Here is a 10,226-nt window from a genome sequence, read left to right on the forward strand (position 1 = left end):
CCACTCTGCCTTCATAACAGTATTACATAGCATGGGGGAGAATCATAAAAAAAAAAAAAAAAAAAAAATTGTATACTTTCAACTAAAGGCCAAAAGAATGTAATTCCTATACAATGCATTTGATATCAACACCCAGCACTAAAGTTGATGGAGTGATTACTTAACGAAAAACCAGCTGTACAGGGCACTGTCCACCAGCAGAGCACAGAACGAACTGCAAACATAAACCTCTTAAAAACATAGCAGTCATTACACATTTAGTAATTCACCAAGTGAACATACCGAATCCCTGATTATTCTACAGGACGAAAAAAAGTGCTTGAAGACGGTTTGCAGGACCTTACGGTAACAGGTCAAGTAAATAGCCCTGTCCTCTTGCACTGTCATTGTATCATATTTATGAGTGGTCACTGGAGTGTTGAGGTAAATAGTTTGTGACGGACGTTATGAGAGATGTGTGAGACATGAAAGCCTTTCCGTAGCAGTGTTCCTGACAGTGTAATACAGGTTCCGAGGACACTGAGAGCGTCGTCTAATTGAACGTAAGACGTTTTTATAAATGTTCGTAAATGCCTACGACATAACGTATGGTGTATTATGAACAGCCTATGAAACGTGAGAGAGATATGTTTAAATATATTAGGATCAGTGATATATTTTTCAGACAGAGGCGTCGCTGAAAGCATTTTCTGTCGTGAACCACGGACCTACAAATCATGGCCAAGTCGAGCGATCTCATTCAGGAGGAAGTCCACGTCTTCCCTTTGGGTCGCCGGGTTTGAGAAAACACAGCGGAAGAAATTTGCTTTGTCTCCCAGGGGTTGATAACCAACCATAGTCTGCCCTCCCTCCATCATCCGCGCTTTGATTTTTGGGGCGACCTTTAAAAAAAAACAACAACAACAACAACAAAAAAAAACAAGATTTCATTCAACACAGAAAGTGACAGTGAAGACAGGCAAACACATCACTGCCTGAGAATAATGAATGTTATTGTAAGAGCAGATAGATTTTTTTTTTTTGGCTGAGGATTTGTCATGAAAGCAGCGGTTTAAATTTGGACATTAAATCCGTCACCTCAAAACGAACACTAAAAATCACATTTCATTCGTTCAAGTTTGTGCGTGTGTGTGTGCGTGCGTGTGTGTTAGAATCATTGAAGAGAACCAAGACAAAAAAAGAGAATCTTGCTATATGTATGATCTTAATTATGAACTTGGTCAGTCTGTATTCAATGGAATAACTTTTAATCCATAAAACAGAAGTACATGCAGCAACAAACAGCTCAGGTAAACCAGCAGCGCATCACATGGATCTCACAGAGCGAATGCAGCTCACATATGGCACATGTTTGACTCTTGGTAGCAACTTGTTTGTTGTGTACAGGAAAAGATGAAGTGTTTATTTAGCTTTAAAGGCACTTGGAACTTACAGCATGCAGTCTTCTGTCTCTCTCCGGTCCTGGGGACATACTCCTCAAACTGTGCGGTAAGTACCAGAAACAAACGTTGCTGTGTTCAGGCTGAAAGAAGATCCATGTTCAGTACAGAGGACTAGAGAGGGGCTTTGTGTGGCTGTGCAGAAAGACTGTCTAAGTTCACTTTGATACAAGCAAAAGTGCTCCGCTGTCATACAGACACAAGACTGTGCGGGTTCACTTTACCGTTTGTGTCTGTCATCCATCATCATCATCATCATCATCATCATCATCATCATCACAAAACTAACTGCCATCATAATTTCTCATATGCACGTATTCATATTTTAATTACTCTTTCAAGCACAGCCCGTACTGCGACGCGAGTCATTATCTGAGTCTGTGTACAGTCTGTGAATGCCATGCTGATGGACAGGCAACATGACCTTGTGTGTGTGTGTGTGTGTGTGTGTGTCTGCATCTGTGTGTCTGTGTATGTGTGTGTGTGCATCTCTGTGTATGCGCACAAGCAGTCGCGCGCGCGTGTGTGTATGCATGTGTTAAAGAGGGAATTAACCATTGTTTACACTGTCTAACAGTAAGGACATATATATTTTTGTAAAGTCTTAAAGTCTACTTTCTGCTATGGAATCATTAGTACTATATTCTCAACAACAACAACAAAAATTAAACTTGAATAAAAATGTAAACAAGAAAAATTGAATAATCTAGATTAGGGGTCTCCAGTCTTTTTTGGTGAGCTGAACCCCTTCAATCCAAAATGATTTTCCTCAAGTAATCCATTGAGGTTTAAACTAAGTGACATTGATGTTTCCATTACAATCTCAGAAAACCCCCAAGAGAACTCCCCTCCCCATTATTAACGTTCACTTAGTTTGACAGTTTTCTCCCTGCAATTAAACCTATCGACACAGATTTTCTAACACATTGATTCAACGGACCCCTTCTCAACAGTGGTTTTTATTTTTTTTTTTGTTGTTGTTGTTTTGAAAACCAGTAAGTATATCCACGCAGGACCTCTGCCAGCTAACTGAGTGTAAACTGCTTCATATCCTGTCTAAAAGACTAATGGTGGTCCTGCCTCCTGCCTGGATGAAGGAGAGCAGTTTCAGTACGATCCAACACATCACTCAGAAGAACCCTGCACCGACAGGAAGAAAAGTCCCTGTTTGGTTTTTTTTTTTTTTATCCATTTGACATTTAAAAAAGTAATTTATTTGGAAATTCAATGTTGAGTCAGCCCTTGCTAGAAATGGCACACTAAATCAATGCGGTTCGTTGAGTGTTTTCCGTCGTTAAAGAAAATTAGGATTTTTTTTTTTTTTTGAGAAGAACATTGAAAACAGCCTAAATCTGAGGTTCTGAGAAATACTGAGATGGTGGTTATTAGACTGTACGTCAGAAAATGGTGAACATCCTTTTTAAAGACAGTGACGGGGATGAGGACGAGTATGGGGATGGGGACGGTGGGGGGCAGGGGGAGGGGGGGTGAGGGTTTGCATGGACTGAGGGCATGGTCATGAGAGAAGTGGCGTGGACGTGTGTCAGTCACTCAGTTCGCTGAACTAGGTTCAACCCGTCAGTCTCTTGCATTGTTTTTTTTTTTTTTCCCCCCGGAGTTTCGCCAGTTCTTCACCGTTCTTTATCAAACACTGATTCAAATTTCACTGATGCAAATGTCTGTAAATGTAAATGCCACTGAACCATGAGGATCATTAAATCTATAAACCTCAACAAACAGGATAAAACAGCATTAGCTGGCACTCAGCATTCTGTTCCCCGAACTGTTGTGTGAATAAATCCACACAAAAGTTAGTATTATTTAGACGGTTTTTAAGATACAAAATTAGTCTTTTCTTTGGCACAGCCAGTCCATCCAACTAATAAGTCCCCCTTCCGTTTTTTTCTATCTACTGATTTACATCAATTCCATGAACAGAAGTCAAAATAATGAGTGAATTTTCTTCGTAAAAAATTTACTCTAGAAGTTAAAAAGTACACAAATTTTACAAATCATACAGACAATTTCACTGATGATTTGGTAACCTGTTCCTCCTCCTCCTCACACTGTACTGACTTCAAGCCATCAACAGAACCAGCTCAAAGAGATGACTTGGCCACAGGCTTTGTGTGTGTGTGTGTGTGCATAAGTCTCCAGGCCACAGCACTGAATAACACTCCAGTGATGTTCTTAAAAGCTCATTTTTCTCTTCAATGTGTCAAAAAAAGAGAAAAAAACAGGAGGGAAAGATACTTACTTTACTGTTGAAGACCAGCTCAAAGTCAGGTCTACTCTTGATTTTGCAGTAGAGGTACTCCGCGTTTTCCAAACAGTGGTTGACTTGGGCTCCAAACCCCTCGGAGCCCTGTAAAACATACGTTCACTAGGTTAAGGTCAAACATGGTAGAGGCTGCTTCAACAAAAACTGTCAGAATCTTGTGAAAAAAATTTTTATTTTAATGTGCAGTATTGTTTGTATGTGACAACGGGAAACTGCAAAAGATTATCCAAAAAATCTTGCAGTTTTACGGATTGATGCATTACGATGTTAAAATACACTGCAGACTTCAGTTAACAACGAGACTACGAAAATGAACGGTTAAACGTTTAAATGGTTAACCCAACCTGAGCTGGAAACATTTACGTAAAATGAGTAACAAATAACCGATTGTCTTTTTAGAAATTGTAAGTTCAGTTAACAATAAATGTTCGCTTTCACCAGTGACTCACCATATTTGCCCTACAGAATCAGTTGCTAGCAACACGAGCCCTTAACGGCTGTCAATGTTTACATTTACCCGCAAGAACTGCAACAAGGGACGAGGTGAGAGAAGTGCGTTGCCGATCTCTGAAATTGTTGCAGTCAGTTTCAATAGTTAAAGATGTCGCCTTCAGCTGCCTAGCAACATACTTAGAACCTGACTATATCGTGCCATGTCGGAAGACCGTGACGGCTCGGCGAGAAAACCGATAGTGACCTGTTTGCAGGTGCAAACCGCAAGCTTATCGAATCAAGTCAAGTGAGATAAATGGCTTTAACTACTAACTGTTGTACTGTGTTGTACATCTGTCCAAAATATTTTGTACCTAATTAGCGTTCATAAGCAGTAAATTTCAAATATACCGATCTTTGCCTGTGACACTGTTAAGCGGGTGTTCAAACGTTCAGGGAAAAAATGTTTACTTGTCACATCCCGAATTTAGATTTATTTATTAATTACCTTGGCCTTCCACATGAGCCACAGCTTGAAGACGTCCACGTGTCTCCCACACTGAATGCTTTTGTCTCCAGTGTCGTAACTCACGTCGTACTGTTTATCGGGTTGAAAGAGGTACTCTGCATTCAGCTGGTTACAGCTCTGAAGGAGGCCCTGAAAACAAACCCGAGTCTTCAGCTCAGCGGTATATTCCACACACATCTCTCTCTCTTTGTCTCTCTCTCTCTCTCTCTGTGTCTCTAATCACTGATAACGCAGTATAACTGCATCAACAGCACTGATGAATAATGGCACTTGAATACTGATAAGAGTCTTTGAGGACTGGATGAGTGATGGTGAGATGTTTCCTAAATGAGTCATTTGTTTGCTTGTTTGTTTTTGGTGACGTCACACACCTTCTTTTTCACCAGAATGGCAGAACACTGCAGCGGCACTCCCATCATTTTGTGGGGATTCCAAGTGACGGAGGACGCCCTAATGCAACACATTTGGATAAATATGTTCAAAGTACTGCAGCACATAAAAGCCTCAAGAGATGACCCAGGCATGCTAAAAGCCGACTTTGTCTCGTCCGTTTGAAACTGGGGGCGAACGAGTGAGTCTATGAATGCGTACGCTTGTGTAAGGACATAAACTTTGTTGAAAAGATGATTTATGTTAACACAAGGAAGAGCTCCGTCAAGGATCAGTGCGCTAAACCATTTATGCACAGGACTCTACTAAAGCATGTATAAATGATCTTTTCATAAATGAATCCAATTTAAGTGTCTAAATATTTACCGAGCGAATAAGCAAAGACTAGAGGTATTAGAACACACTTACCTTTCAATTCCTTGCAGTTTTCCCCTGTGCCTCGAGGACAGGAGTAATCCACCTCCCCAAGCCGCCTAAAAGCCAAGAGAGAGAGAGAAAACCTCACTGGCCTTCACTGGCCCTGCAACTATTTATCTGTGATATCATCTCAACAGCTACTCAGGACCTTCCAGTAAAGGTTCTGTTACAGCAGCTATGGAAATGTATTAAAAAAAAAAAAAACACGAAAGAATAAATACATCAACGTGCATCCAGAGTCCATGTCGTGCACAGATGTCTGCGATGCTGTTCAATGGGTCGAAGGCCCCGTAGACCGTAGTTCCTGCTGTCGCATTGACGTAGAAGGGAACCAAACCCTGGAGACAGGAGAGAGAGGAAGGCCTATCAAACTCCTTCAGCCTCAGGGATCACTGTAAGTACGCCTCCTCCTTTGTTAACTGTAGAATTATTGAGTTGTTGAAGGCCATTTCATAGGAAATCTTTCGTAAAAAAAAAGTGCCAACTCTCCACACACCCATTGAAAAAAAAGGTCAATATTGCTTTGATTAATGTGTCCATCTGTGCCCTGAATCCTTAGACTCTCATACCTTGGCCTTCGCTGACGCGATGCTGGATTCTAACTCTGCTGGAAGCATCTTTCCCCTCACACAGAAACACAACCAAATGAGCTTTTGTCACACACACACGTTCACACACACACACACACACACACACACACACACACACACACACACACACACACACTTTTGTCTTTACAACTTTACACATTTTTTAGGACTTTTTGTTTGAACAATAACAGGAATACGTTTTTGAACCAATGGTTTTTCTGAATGGAGGGTCAGCAAATGTCCCCACAAGGTACTTACTTTTCGCAGTGAGATATTTATATACGTTACATGTATTTAAATATAATATATAATATGAATATGTATATTTCACAGGAAAATATTTATGTCCTCACAGGGGCATTTGGTCCTTACAATGCAAAAGGAACCTAAAGCACAGACACACACACACACACATAGCTGTACTTACCTCTCATCACACTTAACCAGGATGATGTTGTCGATGCCAATCCCCAGAACAGCAGCCGAACTCTTGACTGAATAGTGACTCTGTCGGAACGGAAAAACGGAAATTTAATCACTAATCGCCGATGAAGGTCCAGCCTTTTCCAAATCTGTCAAAATTGCCCCGGCGCCAATCTGAGCCACGCATTATTTAAAAAGCTCAGATTTAATAGTCGTATGCGCCTTAAATGCCCACGATTTCTTGACTTTTCCATTACGAGCTCTGTCTGACCTTATAATTACAGAGGTTCAGCCACATGATTTGAAGAAAAGACCTATGACAGGACTGATTTTGATGGTCACATTAACAGTCACAGTGTGCAGGTGCTTAGCTGATGGTAATCATTATAGGCCAATATGACTCATTACGTGTTCAGAGGTGAACAGGACCAGTCGAGGAAGACCGTTCATGCCCTTTGTCTTCACCTCCGGAAAACGATGGAACCTGGCCAGCAACACGCTGTACAGGTTAGACATGGTACCACCTGTAAAGAACCGGACAGCCAGCAGTTTTAAAATGTTTGTAATGATGAAAGTATGTATAGTATATATATCATAACATAATAACCTTAATAGAAAAAACACATTTTTTTCTTGATTACTATAGTTTCACTTGTGGAGACCTAAGCAACAGTTGACATCAAAAAGAATGCTACAAGGTTCTATGAAGATTCTTCTAGATTTCCAGAGATTTTTCTCCACACAAGACAACTCTAACATCGTCCTCTGACGACTTCTACAGTTAGGATAAGTTTCTTCGGAGAACTCAAAAGGGGGCATTAGAAAGGTTCTTTAGCAAAAAGAATCCCATATTTTAATCCTTTCAGAGTGCTACTTGTAATTTGGGCAGCCGTGGCCTAAAGGTTAGAGAATCGGTCTTGTGACTGGAGGGTTGCCGGTTTGATTCCCAGAACCAACATCCATGGCTGTGTGCCCTTGAGCAATGCTCCCCGGGCGCAAGGAATGCTGCCCACTGCTCCTGTGTCTGGGGTGTGTGTTCACTACTGGTGTGATGGAAGGGTTAAATGCAGAGGACAAATTCACTGCTCACTGTTCACAGTGGGTGTGTGCGATCATGGAAATTTACATTTACATTTTACATTTTACATAAGCGATAAACCTTCATCTAAGGTGAACTGAGTCAACCTCATTTTTATGAACTGGTGTAAGACCCTGCATATAACTCTGTACATATACAGTATGTTTGCATCTCACACTGCTGGTCTCAAAGTTGCCTTTGACCTTTGGTAGAGCCATAGGTTCATTTTTATGTTTGTTCCAATGCTCTGAACTGAGATGTTTTACCAGGGGAGAAAACTCCATCTCCTTCCTCCTCAGACCAGCCAATGATACCACACATTTTCTGCAGAAGGACCTCCTCCATAAGGAGAAACACAGGCGATATCTCATAAGTGATTCTGTAAAAAAAAAAAAAAAGAGTCAACAAACATTTACACAAGAAGGCATGCACACACACACGCACGCACGTACACACACACACCAACAATATCCTAAAAAAACTGCATTCAGAAAACTCATATTCTTCTTATTCTAATACAGTTTAAATCTTCATGTAATTCTGTAACTTATGAAATGCAGCCGCATTCATTTACAACATTTGAGAGTTTCTCTATGTTTGGCATTCTTCATGGATTAAATAGTGTGCGCTAGGAAGTATCTTCCTTTCGTTAAATAATCAAAACTAAAGGAAAACAAGAGAGGAGGCTCACAGGTTTGTGTTGGCAGTTGATGTTAGCCATTCCCCTGCCAGGCCGACGATGTCTAGTCCAGATGACAGCTGGTTGAAAAAGCGAGGGTGACCTGGAGAAGGTATAAAGACGTAGGGTCACGACCTGGATGGACCTCACACTGGGCTCCCAGTCCCTGTTTTTTGTCTTCTGTGGTAAAGGACTGATGGTCAGGCATACTAATTGGCTACCTTCATAAATAGTGTAGCTAAAGCACAGCTGAACCAGAAACTGGAATGTCTGTATAAAATTTGGAGGAGAATGGTGGCCAGTGCTTCTCCAGGAAACCTGCCATCAATACAAGAGTTTATTTAAATGCCAATCTGTCACGCAGCAGTCCTATAAAATAGGGTTTCTCCGATAGCTAACCCGAGTCCAAAAATCAGGGTAAATACCCAGTAGAAAAGTTCCTCAGCCTTTTTTCTCTACTGTATCATTTTTGACTTCTGACTCAAATTACGTGGCCAACAGGGAAGTCCAGGCCTAGACAAAGAATATCTCCCTGCTCCAAATATACACTTATTCATTAGGAGGACTTCATATACAGTTCTCCTAATGCTACTGTTGAGCTGAACCAGTCGTGTTTGATTAGCATGGGCTAGCTCTTCAGCACACTCCCTTCCCACGGGAAGTCACAGCCTTGATGACCTGTCCCCAGCCACTCCCAACTCACAGCACACAACACACACACACACACACCAGTTTTGACTCCGTATTTTAAGGTGTCCTGGCAGTCGACCAGCAGTTGTTCCAGATTCTCGGGCCGGTCTGGGAGGTCCAGACTGAAACCCTCTAGTCCTTCCTTAAGCTGGTGAGGATGATGAAAATCCAGCACCTTGGAGCCTGGTTTCATAGATTTACAGATGTAAGCCAGGAGGATGTTCACCAGCTCTTGTAGGAACTGCTTTGTGGCTTCCTCACCGTCTCTAGCCGGGAGAAGATCTTAGAGAGATAGAAATAATCACCTCACCAGGTCCATAACATGAGTTAACAGTAAGAGACCATGTCTGCTCATACAATGCATTCTCACTCTGAATATCTCAAACGTGTCTTTATGACTCATTGTTTACATAACACTGCACGCCATGGAGACAGAGTGAACGTATGGAATGGGCCTGAGGAAATAAAACAGGGCTGAAAAATTGAGAGATGTATAAGTTAATGCCTTTTCTCAGTACGTTTGTCGGGAGCTATTTCATTTTGTAACCCAAACTTTAAAAAAAAAAAAAAAGGAAAAGAAAAAAAAAAATCAGTTTTGCTGTGTCCTGTCATGATGCCGAAACAGAATATTCAGCTGTGAAATCTGACACTATCGTTATCAGTCGTTATATAATTGACTGTAATTATTTTTTAATAGTTAATGAAACAGTAGGTTAGACGTAATGACAGAATGTTCTGCTGGTGGTTCTCCTTTGAAGGCTTTTACGTCAGGTATATGTCTTGTTATTGGGTAGAGCTCTGTTCTGAATAGCTTTCTATCTATGCTAAATGAGAAAGATTTCATGCTCTTTCTCTAGCCCTCTGACCTGTGCTGTAGATGCTGTTCAAGTCATTGGCTATCCGCCTGCCATTGTATTTCCCTCTGTTTTCGTTGTCTTCGGCAGGCTTCCTGGCCAGTTTGTCATCTCCCAAAACCGGTTCCAACTCTTCTCGGTAATCCATGCTGGTTTCTTAGGAAGAAAAGAGACATGCAAAATGTTCAGGTGAGCTACGGCTGATTGGTTCAAAACAAATTTATCTTAGACTATTTAGCTTTAACGTATAGGTTCAGCTATTTTTCCCCTCTAGGTATCAACTAAATACTGTGGGCATTACATATTCTCAAGACTCAACATGTTCCTGGATGGTATCAGTAAAGTTAGAATTTCACCTTACCATGTACAGGTCGGTAGCAGCGGACACTGAGTAAAAGTGTTACAAAATCTGACTATTTTAAAT

The 10,226-nt window shown here is 41.1% G+C and overlaps 1 protein-coding gene across 1 annotated transcript; it reads right to left on the reverse strand.

The window, feature by feature from the left end:
* Positions 1-707: 707 nt before the first annotated feature.
* Positions 708-9,950, reverse strand: gad3 (glutamate decarboxylase 3). Its single transcript, XM_030773533.1, has 14 exons — positions 9,815-9,950; positions 8,988-9,230; positions 8,271-8,361; positions 7,846-7,958; positions 6,910-7,025; positions 6,506-6,585; positions 6,058-6,112; positions 5,710-5,826; positions 5,480-5,544; positions 5,053-5,131; positions 4,661-4,810; positions 3,697-3,804; positions 1,433-1,522; positions 708-881 (listed from the first exon to the last, which is right to left on the reverse strand). Exons 1-14 carry the CDS (start codon positions 9,948-9,950, stop codon positions 708-710), a joined length of 1,617 nt encoding a protein of 538 aa, XP_030629393.1.
* Positions 9,951-10,226: the final 276 nt, after the last annotated feature.

Source organism: Chanos chanos, chromosome 5 (genome assembly GCF_902362185.1).
Source record: "Chanos chanos chromosome 5, fChaCha1.1, whole genome shotgun sequence".
Classification (NCBI taxonomy): Eukaryota; Metazoa; Chordata; class Actinopteri; order Gonorynchiformes; family Chanidae; genus Chanos; species Chanos chanos.

What these genes read in the sequence shown, in the direction of transcription:
- gad3 (XM_030773533.1), bottom strand. Translation starts at nt 9,950, where the DNA reads ATGGATTACCGAGAAGAGTTGGAACCGGTTTTGGGAGATGACAAACTG. An exon ending in AGATGGAGTTTTCTCCCCTG is followed by an intron (nt 7,026 to 7,845) that starts GTAAAACATCTC and finishes GGTTCTTTACAG; the next exon opens with GTGGTACCATGTCTAACCTG. An exon ending in GACTCTGGATGCACGTTGAT is followed by an intron (nt 5,545 to 5,709) that starts GTATTTATTCTT and finishes CTTGGCTTTTAG; the next exon opens with GCGGCTTGGGGAGGTGGATT.